The 26,062-nt window shown below is 38.2% G+C and overlaps 2 protein-coding genes across 2 annotated transcripts in view; both read right to left on the minus strand.

Annotated features, from left to right (window-relative positions):
• Positions 1–26,062, minus strand: part of THSD7A (thrombospondin type 1 domain containing 7A) — a 316,639-nt gene that overhangs the window by 2,497 nt on the left and 288,080 nt on the right. The window contains exons 17-26 of the mRNA XM_059712436.1: positions 25,657–25,810; positions 23,977–24,121; positions 22,527–22,642; positions 18,568–18,685; positions 18,173–18,318; positions 17,600–17,774; positions 11,762–11,935; positions 6,921–7,016; positions 2,924–3,006; positions 2,369–2,579 (exon numbers count right to left, since the gene is read on the minus strand). Coding sequence (XP_059568419.1) covers positions 2,369–2,579; positions 2,924–3,006; positions 6,921–7,016; positions 11,762–11,935; positions 17,600–17,774; positions 18,173–18,318; positions 18,568–18,685; positions 22,527–22,642; positions 23,977–24,121; positions 25,657–25,810 — 1,418 coding nt within the window. The remainder of the gene's footprint in view (positions 1–2,368; positions 2,580–2,923; positions 3,007–6,920; positions 7,017–11,761; positions 11,936–17,599; positions 17,775–18,172; positions 18,319–18,567; positions 18,686–22,526; positions 22,643–23,976; positions 24,122–25,656; positions 25,811–26,062) is intronic.
• On the minus strand, positions 7,488–8,825 carry LOC132211285 (nucleoporin Nup37-like). The gene is given in 3 exon segments (XM_059656037.1): positions 7,488–8,152; positions 8,154–8,178; positions 8,815–8,825. Coding segments are annotated over 3 exon segments (678 nt in total). The 3' UTR covers positions 7,488–7,510.

Raw genomic sequence — 26,062 nt, forward strand, 5'->3', positions numbered from 1 at the left:
TTTGAGGAAGTAATAATCTTTTATCTAGTTTACACTTACAGTCCTTTAGCGCTGATTTGACAATATCATTTGCAAAAATAACCAAGTTTTATTAACATATAAAATGATCTCTAAATAACTTCTACCTTTTCTATTATAGACATTCCCTACTGTTTGAAAGTTCATGGTACAGTTGTTTTTATAGAAAGATCTTTTATTATCCCCTGCATTTGATAACTGAAAGAAATTCGAAGATGATTTCCTCTTTTATGAGAAAAGGCGAAAGGCAGCAGTAGGGTTCAGTGAGTTCTGCAGTGAGTGTTACAGAGGCAGCTTGCCCTCCAGGCAGCGAAAGGCCCGCCAAGCTCCCTCCCTGGGAGCCACACCCAGCATCTCAGCATCGAGCTGCCGGAGCTTTGAACTGTGTGAGCACCTGTGCTTTATCTTGATTACTTTGTGCATCTGTTGGCAAGATGTGTCCTAAGGCTGAGAGGGCTCATACGGCTGTTAGGCTTACCGTAAAACTGGACATAATTAAGCATTTTTGGTATAAATTAGTGGGTGATTTTCTGGGTCTGAGGCAGCTCACTTATTCCATGTAATTGAGTGGTAATTGCCTCTATATGCCACTTGGGCTTAAGAAAAGTTTCGAAGGAACTCTCTCCTTTTGGATAGCCGGGGAATCTGCATATAGAATCAGACTCTTCTCGTTTGGTTTCCTGGTCTCATTCTGTTTGAACTTCTGTTTTATGTTCTGAACAAACTTCAAGCATAAGACACTTCATGACTTTGCCAACTAAATTTGGTCCTCACATCAGCATATATATTCTGTTGCATACATGCAATTAGACCTATACTAGTGTTACATTATAGATTGGGCAAAGAAACTCTGGCTTAGTCCACATTTGAATGGCATTGAAAGCAAACCAATACTGTGAAATTTTTTAGAATTTCATTTGCTGGAAATAAGTTCATATTTTAAATATCCTTTCCTGTCAATTCTAAATATATAAAAATATGTAAGCCTGGGTGTGAAATACAAAGAGCTGTGCCACTGCTGGGTTCATCTGCCCCAAGTGTTCTTCAATAAATATTATTTGGGTTCTTTAAAAACCAAGAACTGAGTCTAAATGTACATTTATAGTATATTAAAATGTTTACTTTAGGGAAACTCCATATTAAACTAAGTGTGACATAAATACTATTCTCTCTTTTTAAAAGTTTGGATGTGAGGAGATCTGCGTGGACTCTGAGTCAAGGTCAAGATGGCTAATGGCCACTTGCTGGTCCACCATCCTGAACACTGAGAGTTTCCATGTTTACACAGACAAGTCAGGTTTGCAAAATGAAGTGTTTTTCCAACTAAAAGCCTAATTAGGTCGTAAGACTGTGGTTAAATGTAAAATACTTCAAAAAAAATCCCAAGGGAAAGTGTTTTGACTTAATGCATTAAAAATAGAGATGTGTTAGTCATGCAAATTTCTTTCTACTTTTTCATGTTTCTGACAGAGTTTAAAAGTAGTCTATGCCTGGCTTTGCCTGGAGATTTCCTTTGGTCATGAACTAGTGAGCCCTCCTGGTGTGAGAAAAAGTAGCATGATCTTAGCTACCACCCTCACCCTCAGCTTATTTCTAGGGATAATGTATGGCTGAACCCACTGGTGAGAGAAAGTGTACAGAGTAGGAAGAGCATTTCATGGGGCCTCCAAGCCTTTGCCTGCATTAGCTTCAAGTCCATCACTAGACACATTAAGAGCTGCCTAAGATGACAAGGGGTCTGGTCAGTCTCCAAGATGGTCCATCTAGACTGGAAGGCTCCATCCTTGCCCTCATATATTTGGTGCTAGTATAGATTCTGAGCTCTTGTGCCAACACTAAGGCCTCACAGAAATTGGTCTGGCTACCTTGTGTCTCCCCACCCCTTGGCACGGAACCATATTACTGATGTTCCTATTTTGAGTTCAAATTATTACTTCTCTGTGCTCAAATGAAAAGTTCTTGAATGTCTTTATGGTTTTATTTGTAGTGAATGATAACAGGCTTTTTCCCTCCTAATTAATATTTTCCTTGTTAGATTTCTTTGCTCCATCTGAAAATAATTATACTTGCAGGTTTAGGGCTGAGGTTGAACAACTAATCTCAATACTAAATTTGTTTGTTGTTTTTTTTCTCAGAAGAAAATGATTTCATTTCTCTGAACTTGGAGCATGAGTGCTTTTTTCATAACGATAGCAAAAATATCAAAGATTCTATGGCAGCCTTAGAACAAATGAGTTTCGGTGAGATAATAAATAGCTCCCATGAAAACGCTAGCTGATTTTTGACTCATTGGGTATCGGTTACATGTATCATTAAAGAATTCTACAGCAAGGCCGTCTAGTCACGTCACCTGGCCCCAGTGGCTGTAGAAACCAGGTCCTGCCCCGTCCGTCCGGGTTCCTGGAGGGCTGGGTCGGGTGGACTGCCCGGCTGGTTTTCACGTCTCCTCTTTTGTCCTCCACGGTGGGAACCGCCAGCACGGGGATGAGCGTGCACTGCTCCAGCGTCCCGTTAGAAGACAGGACTTCCGTGTGCCCCGCTTCACAGCTGCATGTCCTCGTCTGCGGGAGAGCGAGATGTCTACGGGGCATGCAGGCGAGTTCGGGAGCCTAACGGACCCGACTTGAAGAGAAGGCTTTAATGAAATACTGTTCTGGGGATTTGCCACATGCAGTTTCTGTCTTCACTACATTGAAAAACAGAACACACTTTTTGTACCGCACACAAGCTTATCCTAACAGTAGAAGCAAGTGCATCCAGAATTGTTTAGATTGATAAAAGAGGTTCCAAACTAGAATTTTTATGCCTCAAGACATGCCTTTTGTAAAGGGAAATGGCTGCACAAGAGGCAGTGGGGTGACAAATGATGAGGCTGGCCTGTCTACCCTAAGGAACTCACACATACCTCGCTACAGTACGCGTGGGGTTGACTACACGGTGGGTGACAAGACCTGTCAGCATCGGGCTGGCGAACCACCAAGCAGCCCCCTGCGGAACAGAAAACCACAGTTTGACAAGGAGTAATTCTTGCGATAATAAGAACACACTGTTGTTATAGGCTTGTCTTTGAACCCGAACCCACGCTGGGACTCCCACAGGTTTTCCTGAGAAACACTTGGTTAACCTTGACCACTGTATTTAGGAACTCGAGGTGCTCTTTACTCAGAGGAGACGGCCTTGTGCCGGGCGCAGAGCCGGTGTTCCACACGCGCTCGCTGAACAGACGATTTGATAGTTGCTGCCTTGGAAACCCTGACTGCACACGGGCTATTTCCGTCATTGTTCCTGAGGCCACGTCCAGCACTAAAAAGCAGACTTAATTTTCCCTTAAAGTTAAAATTCTTTCTTGGTTAATTCAAGGAAATAGTTTTCATATTTCTTTAATTTATGGTCTACCACATGAATGCATTTTTTATAATGTGTATTTCTTTTTCAGAAAAATGACATTCAGAATTTTGGGGGGACAGGAAAGAAAACAAATATAGCTACTAAGTGTGTGCTTGCACTGCTGTTTCAACTTGACACTGCAGTTCTCTATTGATTCCTCTTCCTTTTCTTCCTCTTCCAGCATAGTATCAAGTGTGCCTGCGTTGTTATATCAAGATGGGGAGAGATGCCATAAAGTGACATGGAAGGAACTCAGTTTCAAACCATTCTTGTTCAATGTAACAGAATTTTAGCAAAGCAAAGTTTTTCCTTTATTTATGGAATCAATGATCCTGTGGAATTTCTCAGAGTGACTATTGCTAATTCTCAATATTATAAATTAAATATTCATAGAAACAATGTTATGAAAGCAGTTAGTCATTGCAAGGAAGTTGCAGTTAAATGGCCACATGGAAGGGACATCATTAAACACATAAGAAAAAGGAAAACAACAGCCTGAGTTTCTTATAAGGATAACTATTCTTAACATTAAAGCAATCCATGCAGGTAGGTAAAATACTTTACATGATTATCTACTTCTCATAGAGCAGGGGTGGGCAAACTTTTTGACTCGAGGGCCACAATGGGTTCTTAAACTGGACCGGAGGGCTGGAACAAAAGCATGGATGGAGTGTTTGTGTGAACTAATATAAATTCAAAGTAAACATCATTACATAAAAGGGTACGGTCTTTTTTTTTTTTTTTTTTTTTTTTTTTTTTTTAGTTTTATTCATTTCAAACGGGCTGGATCCGGCCCGTGGGCCGTAGTTTGCCCACGGCTGTCCTAGAGAATCTCATCTCTCCTAAAAGATGGAAAAGGAATGCATATAAAGTTTATCACACATCACTTATACATTGGCTTTTTAGTATCAAACAGTAGTAAGAAATAAAAATAGTGTATACTATACTGCATTAAAAAGAAATGGAAAATATGATTTCTACAGGTATGTCTTTTAAAATTTGACTTCCCTTGGCATTGGGGAATAGCCCCAATTTCAGGGGGACAAGAGGTTTTAACATGCAGAAGAAAAGGCAGACAGGTATCATTTGCATCCTTATTTAGGAAACAAAACACATTGAAAACTAATAGGACCCTCTGGGGAAGCTATAAAATTATTTTTGAAAAGTTTAAAGGAGAATGTAGATATTCATTTCCAACTGCTGAGCTGTGTGGACCGCCTACCATGCTTCCGGTTCAGAAAGGCCCCGCTTCCCTTTCTCTTCGATGTGAGGTTGGAACAGATTTTTCTCCCAGAAAATAACCCTCAGAGAGCAAAGGGTTTCCTGGGGGCCTCTTTTCTTGGTCACCCATGTGTCCACTGGGAGTTGCTATTATCAAGGGTTTCTTGACACAGGTTTCTCATACGTAAAATCTTATCTTCACAAGAATACAATTTGACATCCTGCTCCCACGTTCATAGGGAGGAAATGAGTAATTAGGTTTCAATAAATCCAGGTAATTTAAAATTCAATATAAAAATTAATGCTTTCCAAAAAGCACATCGATCCCTGTGCCTGTTATCTTACTGGATATATTACAGCTAAATTTATAAATGGATAGACTCAGAGGCACCCAAATGCACATTACTTTTCTCCCCGCCAGAGGGTCAAAACAATGGCGGTAAGTCAGCAGGTCACCCTGAACAGATAACTGTCAGCACTCATGCTACTGCTATGCTACGGAGAGTCCTGTAAATTAAATCTGTAAAAATAAAGAAGAGACAATAGATCTTTGGGTTCCTGTGCTTGAGGTTGAGGTTCTGGTTCCAACCTTGGTTTCTTTATAGGAGATTTGCAGGTGCCTCACCTCACTAAATATCAGGAGCCAAGTTTTTTTCCCCTCTTCAAAGGAATCCTTGGGATCCCTTGCCTTTACTGGGCTCAGATAAGGAAACTTTTAAGCATTGCAGATTGGAGTAGTTCTTTGGGGTAAATTTGGGTATGAAAGACACATAAAAGTTCTGCACTTGGATTTCTTCTTCGGATGTATAATTATTTTTGTGTGGGGACAGACTGGGCGAGTGTTCAGATACTCTGAGCTGGAGATTTACCAATAGGTTTTCCCTGTCTACACTAATAAAAGAGAAACATGCAAATTGGTGTTACTCCATTATGCCCACCAGCCAATCAGAGCAACTATGCAAATTAACCCAACAAAGATGGAGGTTAATTTGCATACACAGGCACGGAGCAAAGACTGAAGTCTCTGGCCAGAGTGAAGACTGAAGACTGAAGATGCTTGGCTACACAGGATCAAGCCAAGCCTAACTGTGGCCGCAGTGGAGAAGCCAAGCCTCGAGGTGCGGCCAGACCAAAGGCCTGGGTCCCGGGTGCCGGAGGAAAACCGGTGCCAGCAGCCAGGGGAAGGAAGGCCTATTGCGTGAATCTTTGTGCAACAGGCTTCTAGTCCTATATAATAAAAGGGTAATGTGCAAATCGACCGAATGGCAGAATGACCAGGTGCTATGATGCACACTGACCACCAGGGGACAGATGCTCAATGCAGGAGCTGACCCCTGGTGGTCAGTGCACTCAGCCAGAAGCTGGGCTGATGACTGGTGAGCACAGCGGCAGTGGCAGGAGCTTTTCCCGCCTCTGTGGCAGAGTTAAGGATGTCCAACTGATGGCTTAGGCCTGCTCCCCAAAGCCATCACTCAGACATCTCTCAAGGGCTCCTAGACTGAAAAAGGGCACAGGATGGGCTGAGGGACCCTATGCCCCTGAGTGCATGAATGTCATGCACTGGGCCTCTAATTAATTAATAAAAGAATATAGAAATCATACATTTCTGAATTCAAGCAAGATATCATAACTTATGTAATCATTAAAGGCCCAGTGCATGAAATTCGTTCACAGGTAGGATCTGTGTGGCAACCGGCAAGGCAATCGGGGGGCCCCTGCTGGCACCTGCCTTGGTTGGCCTGGGGCCTGCAGGCTGGGGGAAGCTCCTGCATTGAGCATCTGCCCCCTGGTGGTCAGCATGCATCTTAGCAACTGGTCGTTCTGCCGGTTGTCCCGCATTCAGGCAATTTGCATATTAGGCTTTTATTATATAGGATATTCCCTTGAAAATATTTTGGTCTGTGAGTGTATTGCATTTTAAGGCACAGAAACAGATATAGTCAACAAAAAATTGATTATTTCTTATCATGTAGTGAGTTATTAATATGTACATTTCTAGTAAAAACAATCTGAGAATTATTTACTTATAATAATCATTTGTTAGACAATATTTTAATTAAATAAATTCTAGCAGCAATGTCTAAAATGGCTGGGTGAGGGAGAATTTAACTGAAACATTAAAAAAGAAAGTAATTTGTCATTGGTCCCAGACAGATATACAGCTCAGATGTCCTGAATCCGATCATGTGTTGAATCCTGAAAGAATGTCTTTGTTGTCCTAATTATTTTCTCTAACCTATTACACGTGGGTTACAGGAAAACTTTCGAAGAACAAAGAGAAATTGGAGGTTTACCTGTTACATTTACACCATCTGACCTTTGACACCAGACCGTTCGGGAAGAGCCTTTCCAAGCACTAGCCATCCATTTATACTCGTAACACTGTCCATCTGCAGGGACACAATACACATTAACAGAAGCATTGTGCTGTCCAGGAGGATAGTCATGGTGATAGAGTATTAGTTAAATATTTATAAGCAATTGAAAAGTGATAAGAAGGCCATCTCAAATGATGCGAATGCCAATTTGTTTTCCTCAAGTTGCCAGATGTTACGCAATTCCAGATATCACCGTAATCCGAAGTAATTTTCCATATCTGCTGTTACACTATCTCATGTAAACCTAGATTTTAATTTTATTCAAACATTATGAAATATCAAACATATAGACAAGGATAGAGAATAACTAAAAAATTTCAATTACGCATCATGCTACTTAACAAATGGGAAGGAAGCAGAGCTTTTTTTTTTTTTTCAAACCATTAATATTTAATTTAACAAAAACAACTGGGATTATTTCTAGAGCTTACAGTATATTTAATATAAAAATAAGGAATTCTCCAAAAATGCAAAACTTATGGATCCAAGCTAGACAGAAATTTATTTCACATTTCAGTTACCCAAAACAACAGCCTGTGGTTGCCTCCAACTACACATAGTGGGAGAGTTCTATGCCAGGAAAGGCCAGATCCAACGACTACTGAACCAAGGAGGATGGGCTGAGGATGTCCTAAATGATGAATTTGAAACTGGCTTGCCATTTTGCCAGGATAACCAGTGGTTGCAAACAAATTTTCATTAATTGTGGACCACCTAAATATGCAGGCTCGATCCATATGGACAGGTCTCTTCACTTGAGGGTAACTGGATCGAGTAATATCCCAAATTAGCCAATCATTCCCTGCAACAGCTCCAACTTTGAAGGTGTTTTTTAAACACCAGTGTGCTGACATTAATGGTATCTGTTCTGATTCAAGAGATAAAATAGCCTGTTGGGACATAAGATCATAAAATCGGATTGTTCCATTCTTCTCTGCAACCATCAGCTCAAAAGATTCCTCAGGATGCCAGCACACACTCATTCCAGGGGAATTAAGAGCAAAATGAGATGTCTGTACTCCGTCCAAGTTCCAAATCCTGCAGGTATGATCATCACTGACACTTGCAATTCCTTGGCCTTCTTTGGGGTCAAACACCACACCATTAATGAAATCTGAATGGCCCTCTAAAACCTTGTATTCATTTTTAATCTTGAAGATCTGACGTAAACAATCTAATTAGCCATATTTGCTTTAGCCTTTTTTTTACTTGCTGATGAGTGAAAATAACACATAAACTTGATGTCCTATTACATTCCCTTCTGATCTCCCTCCATGCCTGTCCAGCAACACCCACTATTCTGAAGTAGATAGATGCTCTTCTGTGACCTTTTATATTCTTTTGATATAAATATACTATAAATATATATATATCTATAAATGATATAAGGTATTATTTTTAGTCAGGCTCAAAATTTAAAAAGTGTCATACTCTGAATCATTCTAAAATGTATAGTCCATGTTAGAGATAAACTATTTCTATGTGATTTTAATGTAGATGTAGTCAGTTTATTTTATCTTCTATATATAATTTCATGGTAGTAATTACTATAATTTATTCCACTATTTTCTCTAAGGGTGGACTTTTGGGTTGTTTTCAATTTTTGCTATTTTATCAAACCTCAGTGATCAGCCTTATGTAAGCCTCTGGGTGTTTCCTTAAGGTAACTATCTAGAAGGGACATTTCTGGGTATCACTATAGGGATAGCTGAAACTTTACTAAATGTAGGTCATTTTTTTTTCCTCCAAAAGGAGGCCATTTACATACCCACCAGCTGATAATAGGGCTACCATTGCTCTAAACCCTCACGGTCCTTCCATGATTTCCAGATTTAAAATTTTTGTCAGTCTTGTGAAAAGCTATCTTATTTTAAATTGCAGTCTTTTGATTGCTAAAGCTATCAAACAGTAACAAAGATGTTTGGGGGCATTAAGATTTCCTCTTATGTGAATTGATCATGTATACCTTTGGCCTTTTTCCTATTGAAATCTATACTTTTTTCCCCCTTATTGAATAGTGGGACTTCTTTATTCTAGAATAGCAACTTTCAAAGTGTGGTCCAGGAACCATAGGGAACTTTGACAGTCTTTTAGAGCATGTGCAGGTGACACCTGTGTTAGGTAGATTTTCTTTATATACAAGGGGGGGGGGCAAAAGTAGGTTTACAGTTGTGAGTATGCAAAACAGTTTACTCTTTTATTATTACTTATTCATTATTGTATTATTTTCCATATGAACAACTGTAAAGCTACTACTATTGCCCAATTGTGTACATAAACTAAATTATAATTGCAATAGATTAAACAAAAGCAGATAAGGAATCCAACTGTATTCCTTTAAGCTACTGATTATAGAGATTTGGAAAAGTGTAAAACAAGAACATGCTTGTCATTAAACTTATTTTCTTTTTGTTTTTGAAAATAGTTATTTATCAGGAAATATTTTTAGTAACATACAGTTGGTTTATGATTATTTATAATAATAAAAGCGTAATATGCTAATTAGACCGGACAGCCAAACGACCTTCCGGACGTCCTTCCAGACGACCTTCTAGATGAAGCTGGAGCTGTGAAGACCGAGGCAGCTGCCGTGGCTGTGAGGGCCAAGCCCCTTGCACAAATTTCATGCATTGGGCTTCTAGTTTAAAAGAAATTAACAAACATGTAGTAGTTTGGGATCCTCAAGTGCTAAGAGTATAAAATTGTCTTATTTTGAAAAGGTTCACAATTGTTCTAAACATTAATCCTTTGAAATTAATTGACATCACGAGTATCATTTTTAAGTCTGTGGCTTGTCTAGTAACTTTGTTTATGGTCTATTTTACTGTGTAGAAGATTTAAATTTAAAGGTATTTTTATTTTTTCCTTTTTTGTTTGTGTTTTTGGTGTCATATTGGGGAAATCTTCCATTCTTCCCCCCCCCCCCCCCCCCACTCAACTTTGTTTTACTTCTTAAGATTTCACATAAACAGGAGTTTTATGTTTCTTTACATTTTGGTAAACCTCATAATTCAAGTCACTTAAGTTTTACTTTGTGTGCATGTATGAGTACATATTTGATAGATTTGAGTTTTTAATAGTTATAGAATCCATGCTTTAACTTCTCTATTACTCTTGGTAAATTATAACATTCTAAATTGTCTTTAAGTTTTTACATTGGTTACCAAAATTTACTCACAGAATGATACTTTTCTAAACACTATTTTATCTGTTGCAATATCAATTTTCTTCAGTGATTTTGCATGAGGTGGTCTATTTTGCTAGTTTGGTAAAAAACAAGCTATTGATTTTGCTGATTATCTTGCTTCTTTGTTTTCTATCTCAGTGAATTTGTATTTATCTGTACTGGTTACACTGTTTCTCTTTTCTCTTTCCTTACTTCTTCTTTTTAATTGAGTTAAAAGCTTAGCTCATTTTAAACTCTTCTCCCTCCTATCTGAGCATGTGAGAATTTCAGTTCTCTTCTAAGTAATATACAAAATTTGACATGTAATATTCTGAAAGTGTGGTTTTCCAGTTTTTACTTCTCTACGTGCTTGCGGAAGGCTTTCTTTCTCAATTGTAATGTTATTGATGTGTAATTTTATTTAATTTTCATTTTGGGTAAACAATTCTCTTTCTTCGGCTTAGAAATTACATCATTTATTGTAACCCCTGACCTTTTTCTCCCAGGACACATGGGATATTTTATCTGGTAAGTTTGGGAAGATTTAACTGACAGGGTAGATAATTCTATTTCAGACCATTTGGCTTTCATTTTAAGCATGCTACTCTAACTTCTAAGCTTTCTCCTCCAACTTTTCATTAATAAAATGTGATATTTTGACTCCTATTTGCTATTCTATGCCATACTCCTTTTCAAACACAAGCAGGAAGGAGAGAGTTGTTTGCTGAGCCCTACATTCTCCACTACACAGCATTTTTTTTTTTTGTTTCATTTAAACTTCATTTGTATTCCCAAACTATGACATTTTATGCTCTGTGGTTCTTTTTTTTATATATATATATTTTATTGAGTTTTTACAGAGAGGAGAGGAGAGAGATAGAGAGTTAGAAACATCGATGAGAGAGAAACATCGACCAGCTGCCTCCTGCACACTCCCCACTGGGGATGTGCCCGCAACCAAGGTACATGCCCTTGACCGGAATCGAACCTGGGACCCTTCAGTCCGCAGGCCGACGCTCTATCCACTGAGCCAAACCGGTTTCGGCGCTCTGTGGTTCTTAAAAATGTCATGTATTGCTTGTATTTGGTGCATGGCTCTATATGTATGCACATATATACATACAGACATATAGATATGTATATTCAAATAGGTTTGTATCAGATAGAGTAATTTTTACCAGTACTTTTATTTATCAATTTCTGAAAATTTAGTAAAATCTCTCATTTTGCTGTAGGTTTGTAATTTTTATTTATTAATTCTTTTGATTTAAATACATTGAGTATATTTTTAGATTCAGACATGATCAGGAGTGTTATAGGTATACAAATAATGAGCTCCTAATTGTCTCAGCTTTCTTTAGCCCATAAAAGTGGAAGACATTTTAACAATATTGAACATCTAATTTATGAAGAGTGGCGATATTTTTCTTCCGATAAATCTTTAAAATTTAGAATCATACCCTTAATGCAATTCTCAATCTTAAGTGAGATCTTGGCAAACTTGCTTATTTAGCAGAAAATTCTATATCTTGGGCTTTTGCTTATCAACAAAAAACTAAAATGAGTATATTTCATGAATTATACCACTTACCATCACATGGTTTTGTCTCTAACATCTGCTCTGGGCACAGGTGTTGATTCTCTAGTTCTTGTATAATCACTGCTCTGGAACGGACCTGTATTCCACCAAAGCCGAGGTCCTCACCATTCACACAGGTCAGCTGACACAGGCTCCACGAAGACCAGTCCTTCAAATAACAGTCACCTGCAAAACACAGGTATGCAGTTTATACCCATATCCATAAGAATAGCCAGCCAAATAGTCATTTTATTTGTAACCCCACTGGGCAATGCCTGTTGGTATGCTGGTCATATTTGTAATATTTAGATAAGTAGTTGATATTTCCAAGTTTGTATGTAACTTTATAAATTTGTATTAATGTTGTTATTTTCTGAGTGAATGTTATGGGTATGGACTATGCATTGTGTAATGCCATCAAATGTAAACTACTGCTTAAAGGGGCTTGTCTGTTAGGATTCCCCTCCTCTTAAGAGACAGCAAATACTTGATTAAAACCTACTACCACGTTTGTCATTATCATTGTAAAGAGGTTTACAATAATAATTAATGTAAAGAGGTTTCTTTACATTATCATTGTAAAGAAAATCTAAATACACATAGACATCTTCTAGGTATTCATCATTTCAAAAAGCTTGAAGTCTAAGTCTGAGAAAGCGGTATTTATGCTTTATTCCTATTTCTTCCCAGAGGTGTGCAGCTGAGAGCCAAATGAGCAGCTGCAGGAGTGGCAATAATGCATGCTATTTCTTTGATCTACATTTTTAATTCACATTCCCTTTTTGTCAATTATTGTTTAAAGAATAACATGCTGCAATAATGCACATAATCATAAGCACACAGATAGCTGAGTTTTCACAACCTGATTATATACTCATGTAACCAACACCCAAATTAAGCAACAGAGCGTTCTCAGAATCTCAGAAAGCCCCCTCATGTTACATATGGAATTGTGCTACATGTAGTTTTTACGTCTGGCTTCTTTCACTCATTCATGCTTGTTTGTGAGGTCCAGCATGTACATATGTACTTCTAATTTGTTCACTGTTATTGCGGTACTTTCCTCCCATTGTAGGACTTACACAAGTTAGATATCCATTCAACTATTGCTGGGCATGTGGAGAGCTGTAAATTTTGCCTATTATGAATATTACTGTTGTGAACATTTTAGTATGAATCTTTTGTTGAAGTTATATACATGCATTCCTACTGGGTATGTATTTAGGAGTGGAATTGCTGGGCCATAGTGTATCATGTGTTTAACATCAATATCCTCAAGCACTTTGAGAACAGGGAGGATTTGTACCTTAATGAATTTTACCTTTTGCACCTTTCCCATATATACATCCATTATTCAGGACTGACTGCTGGATGATAATTGTTCAGAGGATACAGTAAATTATGATAGAAAAATTCACAATGGGTTCTTATCACTTTAATTATTCCAGCTATATCACATGAATAATTCATATAGCCTTTCATTATGCTAAAGTTGCCTAATATTAGCAAAAAGTTGCCTGGATACTTGATTAATGAAAAAACTTCTTGTGCCACCATTAAGGAAGCCTAGAAAAACATGAATTATTGACTAATAAATACATATATATAATAGTGAAGTGGGGTGATCTTTTGTAGACTTTATTATAGTATGTCATTAATTCTCTAGTGTCATCCTGAAGGGCAGAAAATTCTTATAAATTTTGGAAGTGCTATGGAAAAAGAACTTAGTAAGAATTTTTAAATAGTGTGATAACATTTTAGAAATATTTATATCCCCTAGGAAATGCTACTTTTGGGTAACTCAATTTTTAATTATGCAGGAGAAATTTTAAAATTGAAAAATTCCTGTCACTATGAATGTATATAACTTCACCTCAGTGATTGGAAACTACATGGATATAAACATATCTTTCCACTAGTAGGCTTTATCTATGTGCTTATATCACTCGACACATGTGCTTTGTAAAAAAATTCAAAAAATTGTTTAATGATAATCTGTGAATGATACCATAACAACCCCCTAAATAATCCATGTCAGGCCTCAAAGATTTAATAGCAGCAAATGAGAGTGAGGCATTGTCTTGTACTGAACATATTTCTATATTTTGACTATATAAACCATCGAAACAATAAACTACACTATGCCTGCCAAAGATATGACAATTAAGTGTATTAAATGCATTTCCTACTTCAGTATTTCTCTCTTTAAAGCACATTAATTCACATATTGCTCACTTTCAAAACCCATCATTGAAGGAAACTATCACTGGAGGAACTGAAATGAATAAATTGTATTTATAAGAGAAGAACAGCCTTCTCCCGGATTTGTAATTACTTTAATTAGAATGATGTGTTTGCCCTATTCTATGTTATTAAGGGATACTTCAGTTTTCCTTCCCATCATTTACCACATACTTTAATCTTATGTTTATTTATGTCATTATTGAATTAGCAACTATTTCTCCCATAAGATGGTAAACTCTATGAGGACAGGGTAGGTTTGTTTCCCAATGTATCTCCAACCTTGAGCCCAGTGCCTAGTCTACAATGACGTTTGATGAAAAATAAAGTGGGTGAGTGTGCTGCAGGAAGTATAATGAAAATAAGTGGGGAGGCTCCACAATAAAGCATATGCTAATGCCTGGCAAGAATTCCAGTACTGCCCAATGTTGTGGGTGAAACAATGATCCTATTATTGGCACTGGAGATGTGGTGTTGGACTAGGTAAATCTTCCAACTTTTAGCTTCGGCCAGCTTTTGTTGACAATGTGGCCGTTCAACACATCAAAGCCCCAAGGTTCAGTCTTTGGTCCTGTGTAGAGTCCTTACCTGTTGCCTCAACCTCTGTCTGCTGTGAAGCAAAATGATTTTATTAGAGTATGTGTGAGACCTGGACTGAAATCAGGCCAGGTTGGGGAGCAGGAAATGGAACAGGGTAATTGCTGGATCAGGAAAAGGTTATTATTGGCAGGTGTGGGAATGTCTAAGAAGCAACACTTTGCCTAGGTCTGGAAATTCAGATTTTTAAAATAAATTTTTCTTAACTGTAAGTAGATGAAAATATCAGTGTGTGCAAATATTATTACATATACACAGTAAGAAATGCCCTTAAAGTCTAGCACATAGTTTAAGGTATCAGGGTTTATTTTATTTACTGCTTTGTTCAATTTTCAGTTCATCTTAATAATAAGCTATAAAAATTGCCATTATTATCACCTCAAATAATTTACTTATTAGAGAATAAGTTAATTGATGAGTGAATGAATGGGCAACCCTTGTCACCGTTTTCAGCTTTCAGACACTTATTTCTATTTTAAAAATTTAAAAATTGTAACTTATCCATCCTTAAAGCTTTCTTAAATTATATCCTTTTTATATGGAAAATATATTTTATGCCCAATCATTATTTGTTTACCAAACCTTTATTTTTTTGAGATCTTATTCAAAGTAACACATTTCTTAACAGATATATTTTTTCTTACCATTATTATAAGCAAATTGGGAGAATAAAAATTTCCATTTGAGAGTAAAATATAGGCAATGCACTTCCAATTTTGTTAATTTTGTTCTCTTCTAGTCCACTAATCATCTGTTGCCTCCATATCTTTCCCAAGGCCTTAGGCTCATACTTGACTTAAAGTTTATTTTGACCTTCTAGCTACCCTAAAGTTCTCTGTATCAAGCCCAAATTCCTAAATATTAGCTTATCACTGTCTGCCAGTTAGTTTTTTACTATTTGATACACAACATTTGCTTTCCACATTTTATTGCATGCACCCCTCCTGTCCAACACTGCATCAGAATGATTGCTTTCAATGTTTTCTTCTGTAATATTATTTTTTCACTCTTGAATGATAATTTAGTTGGGGACAGAATTTTAGGTTGATGATTATTTTCCATCACATTTCAAATATAGTCAAACGCTGCATAACGATGGTTCGGTCAACGACGGACCGCATATACGATTGTGGTCCCATAAGATTCTAATGGAGCTGAATTTCCTGTAAGAAATGGAAGGATATATGGTTCAGGAGGAAATTTTTTTTTTCTTTGAGGGGAGCAATATCTGTGGGGCTTGGCAACAGATTACCTCTCACTCACGAGCACCTCAATTTTGAGTGTACAGATCACATCCCAAACAATCGGTCACTGACCTGTGTCAGCACGGAGCCTGTCACCCTATCACTACATATTCAAAGGGCACTATAACCCTTCCAGATTTAGCCTGATGGTCTTCAGAGTACATAAATGTAAATTCTTGTTGATCTTATACAAGGACACAAGGACACAGGAGCTACCTTTAAACAAGTTTTAAGGGCCATTGATGCTTAGTAAAGCTTTCTGTGATAATGTGGAGCCAGTCTGTCCCTGTAATTTGGAAATATTATCAGGTTGTAATAATGTAAAGCATAGATAAGTCTTACTTCTTCCATCAACTCAATGCCAGAGAGAGCTTTTTGGGTTAGAAAGGGTCAATGGAACCAAGAACAAATTCTCAAAGTCAAAATATTGAGTCCTCAGTTCTACATCCTCTCCATGTTAAACAACCTCTATTTTTATGCAAACCACCAATTTCCTTAATTAGACCACTGCTCCAACATGCAATAGCCAAACCACATGGCCATGAAAACCCCCAAAGTTCCCTTATCTATCTTGACTTCTCATTCCTACTGATCCTCCGGCCACCTTTCACTGCCCCCTGACAGTCACTATTATGGAGAACTATCTATGCCTTGCCTAACAGTTTCTCCTCAATATTTGCAATCAATTCAGCCCACATCCCTGTTCATGGAGCAGCACTGAGAGCTTTGATGTTCTATATCTGACCCTGTCAGACGGAAGCAGGGGTGGGCTTGTGGAACAGTGTTTACAAAGCCTACAGTAGTGCCCAGTAATGTCCTAGACCTTCACATTCATGCCCTGGCTCGCCCAGAGCAGGTTCCAGTCCTGCAAGTTGCACTCGGGGTCAGCGCACTGTACAGGTGTGCCCTTTGAAATCTTTTACACAGTACTTTTACTGGGCCTTTCATATATTTAGGTACAGAAATAAGATTGTGTTACAATTTCCTCTGGCAACGTGCTGTACAGGTTTGTAGCCTAGAAGCAACAGGCTCTACCACATAGCCTCGGTGTGTGTAAGTGCAGTCTGTGATGCTCACACGATGAGGAAATCCCTTAATGATGCATTTCTCAGAACATATCCGCAACTGTTACGTGACACGTGATTGTATATTCCATTGTCTTTTGGCTTTCATTGTAACTAAGAAGAATTCTGCTATAATTCTAATTTTGTCTTCCAAAAGCAGGTAATCTGTGTTTTTTTTTCTTTCTGAATACTTTAATAATTCTTTAGTTTTCTACATTTTCTGTTTAAACTACAGTGTACCTAGGTATGAATCCATTGTTGATCCTATTTAAGACCCAGAAGAAGCTTTCATTCTAAGTATTAAAATTTTTCTTTAGCTATTGTGTGTTTAAATGCTGCTTCTCTTGTTTTCTATTCTTATTGTCTAGACATCCTAAATAGCTGTATTTTCCATTCTTATTTTCTCAACTTTCCTTTCATACTTTTCCTGTCAAACATGAGCCTAAGGCCTTTATTACCATTCCTTGCAGATGTTAAAAGTCTAAGGGGGAGGGGTGTCCACGTTGGCCACATGGGGGTCCTGGACTTCACCCCTACCTGGCAGTAAGGAGGCAATGCCCCCCTTCATCCACATGACAGTGTCTGCCTGTTACCAGATATTATTGTACTGAGGCCTGCTGACATCCCTTAACTCAGACTATATATCTTGGTCCCGGACTGGGTAAGAAATGATCAAAACATAAATGATGTTTTGCTGTTGTTACCTGGGCAAGGCTGAGTGCAGGTTTCCTCTAAGACCATTTTTTTATTACCCTCTATAATGGGTTCAACATCAGCACAGAACTCTTCATCCACCGCTTTGCTGAGATCATCAACTGACCCATCACTCACTACACAAGAAATGTTTCTTGTTCTGGTCCCTTCTCCACACTGGGCATCCTGGAATGAAGAAAGAAATAACTAATTAGGAAAAGAAAAATAATTCATTAGTGAGCTCATCACTTACAGTCATCTCTGCACTGTGGGTTTTGATTTATGAACAGTTAAGGAAGTACTTGAAACCCTAGGGAAGTAGTCCTATAGGAGCATATGATGAACAATGTATTTGTTTTCTAGCCAAAAGCAGGCCAATAAATTTTCATTAAAACGAGTCAGTCTCCAAATGACTTAAAAAATACAGGACAGGGAGTGCTTGTTATCCAAACTAATTAAAGTAGTTATGAAACAGCTAGGCTCCTAGAATCTTCAAGAGGAAACATTCTGAAAAATAAAAATTCCGAAACTGTCTCCGCACATAAAGAACACACATTTCCACACACCGTCCTGGGATTTGATACCTGCACTTGGCATGGAGACCACGGGCCATATTGCCACCGATAACAGGGCTTTACTGGGCAAGGCTTGGACTGCTCCATCAGGGCAGGGCACGGTCTTCCGTCACCCTGAAAGGGCTGTGTAACTGTCCGTCTTCGGATCATTTTCCCTTTAAGAGACACGGAGGGATGCAGTGTTAATGATACGTTACTGTTGCGCAGCAGGTATTTTATGGGGAGAAGGTGTCCTAGACTCTCCTGAGGAGATCTGAGGAACAACTAAGTCTCAGGTGATTTGGAAAGAAAGACACCTTGATTCAACCTTACTGAAGTTTATTTGATGTGACTGAAGGCAAGAGGGACATTTTATCTCGGATTCTTTGACCATCAGCTGAACGCTAATGAAGGTACAAACTAACCTGTGAGGCCACATGTTTGAGAACACTGGGACCACGGGGACCACTCGGACAGCTGGCAGTTGACAGGGCATTCCACCATGCAGGACATGTTCATCTGCCAGGTCTTCTCCAGGCCCAGCTGAAAGGACAGAGGCAGATCTGTTTGCATTGACATGAAGGCATGACCACAAGGTATGGCTGATGGAAGGAGGAAGAAAGGAAGGGATAGAAGTTGGGATGACAGGAAAGGAGAGAACAGAGGAAGAAGAAGTAAGATGCCTAATAGAATAAAAAGATATCTAGAGGAAAAACACACTGTTAAAAACATAAAGTGAGAATGGGAGCTAAGGTCATAGGTTAAATGGAGGAAACCACCTACTTGATATACTTATATAGTGTTACTTTTCAAATATGCAATGGATAAAAGTAGATTTAATCTCCAAATAGATTGAGTTTCTCTAAGTGAGGAACAAATAAGTGTAAGGATGACTATTTTCCATTAGTTAAAAACTAAGAATGTCATCAATATATACATCTGTAATTGTTCTTTGGGACAACTTATTTTTATATGTGCATGTTAAACAGAAAAGCTAAAGGGAAAGGTTTTCAAGACAAATTGCTACTCAAAACTAATGATATAATGTATTGAAATAATAAAAAATATCAGTTTTTAGTACACTAGCTCTCTAAAAACTCTGGGTCACTAGAATTTTTTGATTAATATTTTACATATATTTTTTTAATTACATAGATTTTTTTTCTTCTAAAACTGATCTCAAGCTAACAGTGATATAATTCAACTTAGTTTTAGTCTCTCATCAGAAAATAACATCGTGCCATTGTATTGGCACTGAGTTCCAACACTTATTCACATATTTTACTTTTAAAATATAAGATGAGATTTCAAACTCATCTTGTATATGCAAACATTTAGAAAGTCTAAGGTACAAAGTAGCATTGAAATAGAAAAATTTAAGTGCATGTTAGGAGAATATAATTTTTTAAAAAAATATATGTATATATTTTGATTTCAGAGAGGAAGAGAGAGAGAGGGAGAGAGAGGGAGAGAGAGAGAAACATTAATGATGAGAATCATTGATTGGCTGCCTCCTGCACACCCTCTACTGGGGATGGAGCCAGCAACCTGGGCATGTGCCTTTGACCGGGAATCAAGCCTGGGACCCTTCAGTCCACAGGCTGATGCTCTATCCACTGAGAAAAACTGGCTAGGGCAGAATATAATTTCTCAATTTGATATTCCTTGGGATTTTCGAGACCTTTTTTATTTTTGTATGAAAGATTATGAGGTGGCAAAAGAAAAACTTTCTGAAATGTTATGCTGTGGTTCAAGTATAGCTCTTGGCGCTAAGTTACCCACTGAGAGAAGCTCAGATCAATGATTTATGTACATGCCTCTGCAGGTGCTCCCACATATTCTCCACTGATAATACTTGACAAAGATGAGCATTTGGTATGAAAATTTTTACCCTATCACTTACGTAAAGTCTACAAGTCACTTAAAGTTATGGGAGGCTAAGGATGCAGAGGTCCTCAAACTTTTTAAACAGGTGGGCCAGTTCACTGTCTCTTAGACATTTCACACATGTGCACTGCAGGTCCGGGATGAGTCGGCTGTTAAGCAGGACAGGCAGCGGCGGCAAAAACACCTGGCGAGCCGGATAAATGTTTTCGGCGGGCCGCATGTGGCCTGCGGGCCATAGTTTGAAGACCCCTGGATTAGAGTCTTAGGTGATATGATAAAAATAATGTGTTACAGTTAAGGTACATTGCATTTTCAAAGAGAGAGGGTTTGAATCATAAAATTGAATTACTACTAACTTATTTATTTGACTAGAAAATTAAGAAGGATGTCTATTTACAGATATTCTGATTATCCAGTACTAAGACAGTTTAACCCTGTCCTACCTTTTTCTTTACACTTATTGCATTTCTTTTTTCTGCCTATTATCTATCTATCTATCTATCTATCTATCTATCTATCTATCTATCTATCATCACCATTTATATAAACTTGTTTAATAAAAAAATCTGCTCAGGGATCAAAGAATAGGAAAGGAGAAACCAATTACTAGGTATCAGGTGAGTAAATGTCTGAAAAACATCAAAGACAAAAATACTGTATAAATACTGGATGGGCTTAACCCCAATTTTCTTCTTTGTTGGGTAGTAATGCCATTTTTCTTTTCAGCTGTTAGAGAAACAGCAAGAGTTGGCTACTGCTGTTGCACTGAATGCGGGGTTTTCACACGTATTACCAGGCAGGCAATCCATCCGCAGTTAAAGAGAGAGCCAGCTTTTCTCAGGGCTGTTATTTAATCCTACAGCATCCATGGGGATGGCTAAATGGGATATGAGTTGTTTAATTCAATTCCTGCGGCGAGGAATACTGTTCTCCCTGAAGACAGCGTTTGCTACACTGTTATAATTTAAGTCCCTAATTGTCATCGCAGTATTCAAACATAACAATATTTGTACATAGAGTAAACTTATCTAGTTTCCTGGATTCTTAAAATTAGTTATTTGTCAGGTTTTTATTTAAATTTTACTTTAGAAGTAAGGACCCTTTTTGTACCTTTGTCCTGTAGTCATATGAGCTATTTTAAAATTGGTCTTATATGATTGGGGTTTAGCTTTCAAAAAGCTCTCAGAGCTTACTCATTGTATATTACATTCCGACTCAGGAGGGCATTTATATGCGAATTTGTAAGAAAAGAGACATATTAATCAACTAGAAGCAGATCACAGAAAACTCTGCAGCCAGCATATGACTATAATAATATTCATTAATAATAATATTATTTTTTAATAATGGTTCCATTACTTTAATGTTTTTAGTTTCAAAAGTGATTCAGATATATAATTTGTAATTAAATCGAAAGTATGAATAGACTAAGTTATAAGATGATAGTGAGAGAAATTTATTAACTAGACAACTTGTGTCCGGCACATTTGGGAGCTTTGTTCACATGGACAGAGACATGAGGAAATTAAATTAGGTCTATGTGATAAAGGTATCAAATGGATTAACATGTTTCCACCTCAAGTTTTCCATTAGGAGTCAGAACAACTTACTGTGGGCATATAGCAGCCCCCAGGGTGTGCAGCCCGAGGTCGTGGTCAGCATGTCTACTGAGCCCTAATGAGGTCATAAGTTCTTCCTGTGTGTTCTAGACATATCGAGGCTTCTATTTATCTTGGTTCACGTTTAACCCAGTTTGTCTCAGACGCAGGAGTCTAAACCTCTCAGGAATGTGAGTGCCCTTTCGTCTGGAAACCAGACAATATAATTAAACTGTGAAGTGTAGCTTCATGAAAACTAAGAAAAGCCAACAACTGTTTTCTCACATTGCATAGGGTCCTATCTAGAAATGATGACATTATTTTTGCAAATTAAAGAATTTAGAATGACTATTCTTTGTACCTGAAAGATACTAATGGCAGACTCCATTCCCTTATTTGAATTCCAAGCTCTCTCTCCTCCACACCTGAGTGCTTAGACTCTCACAGCTGGGTATCAGATCCTAATATCAAAATCTGCTACAAAACCACATGCGATCAATGTTTAGCAACAGAGAGAATGAATGATGGATCTTGGCAGGTGTCCCAGGCAACACAAAATTCAAATGAAATTACAAAGATGATGAGTAGTCTGATTAAGATTTATTGCCTATATTCACCTTGATTGCTTATTGTTCCCCAAGCATTTCTTTCAGAAAAAGGTAATTAGCATACCTCTGGGCTCCAAGCAGAACAAAATACAGGAAATTATGTGTAGAAATCAGTAATGTTGGATAGTGTCTCTTGTCAAGAGGGTGCTTAACAGCCTCTGAATAGTGCAAAAAAACAACAAAACATCTGCTGGCAACGAGCTGCGTGGTGCACAGGTCACTTGGCTCAGCATGAATGGAAATTATTAGGAAAGAATTTACTCACAAAGAAGTAACACAGCATCCCCTCACCTCCTCACAATATTTCGGGTCAACCGACTTGCCATCACTTCGAACACAGTCCAACATCCTTGTTTTAATGCCATTTCCACAAACTGCCTTCTCACTCAGCTGACATGTACTCCAATCTGCAAGGAAGGGAGCCCATCAGAACAGAAGGCCATACATGAAACAGATTTCAAATGCAACTCTGATGACCGAATCCCATATTTAATTCACAACTGCTTCTTAAGCCCCACAATCAATCATCCCACATGCAGAGCATATGGGTCCCGGCTCTGAACGTATCAGGAGTCAGATGGAATTGCCAGGGTTGCATGTCGCTACAGGGATTATTCTAGAAGGCAGATGTCTACTTGACCGTCTTGATAGCCATTTGGTGATATTTTAAAAATGGGGTTGGCCTGCAGATCAAAAGTCACTTAAAAATGTTTTTTTCCTAATAAAAGCAGAAATTTCAATTTTAATGTTGTATTTGTTTTAGCAAAATAATCATAATTTTAATGGATAGTATTTGCACTGGGCTATGTTTGAATAAAACACTGTATTTCACTTCCATACTTAGAATGTTTTAAAACATGCACTTATTTCAAAATCTTTTTGGTCACATTTATTTAATTCTCTCATTTCATGTCTTTTTCAAAAGAATCCTTTCATCTCTCTTTTTAGAGTAACCTAGCATATCCCCAAGAACCGCAATTTCCTTGTGTCATCAAAGAAAACTGAAGAGAAAAATCAAAAGGAACAAAAGCCGACCTGACTGCTGCGTATCGTTGTACCATTTCTGTACTTTATATCACTGTGAAAATTACTTGAAAAAATTCCAAAATCAGCTTCAGTGTTTCCCCAAGCCATATACACCAACAACTCTTCTTTCTTACAGTATGTACCTTGATGGTAAGTGGCAAGGATTAGGAAAAAAAATGACTTTAAAATAAGCCTTTTTTCCTGAAAAAATAGTCACCTACCCATTTTTATCTGCACCTTTGATCATATTGAAATAGTTATATTTATATATTTTTTGGCAAGGGTGGGCTTGCTGTTGTTTTTACATTGGATCAATCATGCTTATGAAGGGCCCTCACACGAAGAATTGTTGTCACAGTACGTTACCGCAATTAAACAACTCCTGAAGAAGGAAGGCTCCTTCAGTAAACCTGATACCCAGAGGAACGTTACCTTAGTCACACCTTCCCAAAGTGGGAGGATGTCTTAAATAGGACGAATCAGACTATTCACAATCTACTGTCGGGCTAATCTTTGTGTGATATTTTCATTACCTGTATCTTGATATTTATTAAAAATATAGTAGATAAATATCTCTGTCATTAATAAAGAACAATTTCTGGCAGCATGTCCAAAAGGCACACAGACGGAGGTGAACAATTCTCACGGATCGCTGCTAAGCTAACACACGCGGGCTTCGGCCTTTAACTCTGTGATGAGACGACGATCCACCTACCTGTTACATTATAATCATAGTGGAAGCAGTTTCTGTTCAGGTTACAGGGTTCCTTCTCAACAGCGTCAGGGCAGACTCGTCCCTCATCTGCAGGTTGTCTGATGGGATCAGCTGACCTTTGCCGGAAATTGCTTTGATTGCAAGGCTGACAGAGAATCACACAACTCCTCAGAAAGGTGAATACGCAGGCACATGAGGGCTAATGTGTTAGGGAGAGCGCTGGAGCAGGAGTTAGTGCGCTGGGGCCACTGACTAACTGGTACAATCTCATTCCACTTCATTTTCTTCTGTGTGATCAAAGTGTTGGTGAGCTTCTGATCTAACTACAAGATGCTTAAGAGTCTATGTGTCAAATATTAATAGACACATCATATCATAGGTACACAAACACATTCATATGGCCATATTAATTATTGTAGATCACGAATACAGACATTATCTACCTACCTACCTACCTACCTGCCTACCTACTTATCTACCTACTTACCTACTTATCTAATACAGTCTGTTGGTCCCAAAAAACCATTTTAAGGGTAACTGTAAATAACTAGCTGTTAGTGATATTTATTTTCCTAAGGCACATATACATACATATACACAGAAATACACAAGCAGGTAAAAGATTGGCTTGCATTCTCCTACTGGTACAGTCATGTTCTGAAAGCATTTGGCTTCTAAAAACAAGAGCAGTAACTTCAAACCTGATGTTAATGGAATGAGATCATTTGCATACCCTCGTGAAACAGTTGACTCTTTATTACAATTTAACTGCATCCAAGTCAACTGCTAGCCCTGTTTTGTTCCTGCTCTATCATTTGGCTGCTAATCAGCACCTTTAGTAATGTTGACACTGAAATAGAAATTTAATTTTTCCTTGAAAACATGAATTATAAATGTTTTGAAGCTGTTCTGTATTGTATCTCAGCAAATTAATTCCACATTTCATGCAGTTTCCCTATGCTTCTGAAGCCATTTTGAAATGTGCAGCTTTACAAAGGTGCCCAGGGGTAAACCCAATTTTCTACATCATCAGCCAGTTCTGTTTCAAAAGATTCTCTTCCCAGGGTCCCATGGAAGAGCCCCTACGGGCTGCTGAAATCTAGAAGCTTTTGTGTGATTTGAAACTCTCAGTTGGCTTCCCAGGCCCAAAGACACACAGAGTCAGTGTGTGGAAAGAGATTCATTGACGCGCAGCTTTCTTCTTTCTACTCTCTCTCTCCAGGATCATTTGTGCTTTAGTGTCAATACTCCTGCTGCAGAACCCCCACTGGGTGAAAGATTATTCCTACAATTTAAGTAAAATGGATTGGGCAAAAAGCAAGGGATGACAATAACCTGACACCATTAAAGTACTTTGACTAGAGGTTTATTCTTTGTCCCCGTACCTGGAGGGAGTCATTATCCACTGCAGTTCTCAACCCGCGGTGTATTTGTCAGCCCATCTGCAGGCTTTCTGTGCTGGGTTAGGAGGATGGTGGAGTACAAAGCTTGCAAGAGGTCAAGCTGTTCTAGTGTGAGTGGAAATATTGCTGATTTCACATGGCACAGTCATAGAATGAAGTAGCCAAGAAAATACACCTTGCTTTGGGAATTTGGTAAGTAATTTAGAATAATTTCTTTAAAACTTTAGTGGTAATGAATTAAGCAACCTCTATGTGAATGAGTGGCTAATCGTCTCACCAAAGTGCATCGAGTCCACGGACCCCACTCGGATATCACACAGTCCTCAGGACACGGTAATTTGCACTCTCTGGAACCCAGAGGCATCTCCTCTGGGTCACAGAGGTAATCCTCTACATGCTCAGAAGGGCCATCCGCCGTGTTCTGCATGCATCTGCAAGAAAGCATACCTATCAATGCAGGAACCAGGACAGTTAATAAAAAGCCAACCCATAGAATAGAAGGTGCATTTTAAGACACCATTGTGGGTCAGGGATGGCTGCAGTGTGGAAAGCTTTGCATTTAATGAATAAAATTCTTCAAACATGAGGACATAAAAGGATCTCTGCCTCTCATAAATATTCATAGAGCTTTGGTATGATTTTAAAAATTATCCTTGTAGGCATCATCACAATTTTTAAAAAGT

The sequence above is a fragment of the Myotis daubentonii genome, chromosome 10 (genome assembly GCF_963259705.1).
Source record: "Myotis daubentonii chromosome 10, mMyoDau2.1, whole genome shotgun sequence".
Taxonomy (NCBI): domain Eukaryota; kingdom Metazoa; phylum Chordata; class Mammalia; order Chiroptera; family Vespertilionidae; genus Myotis; species Myotis daubentonii.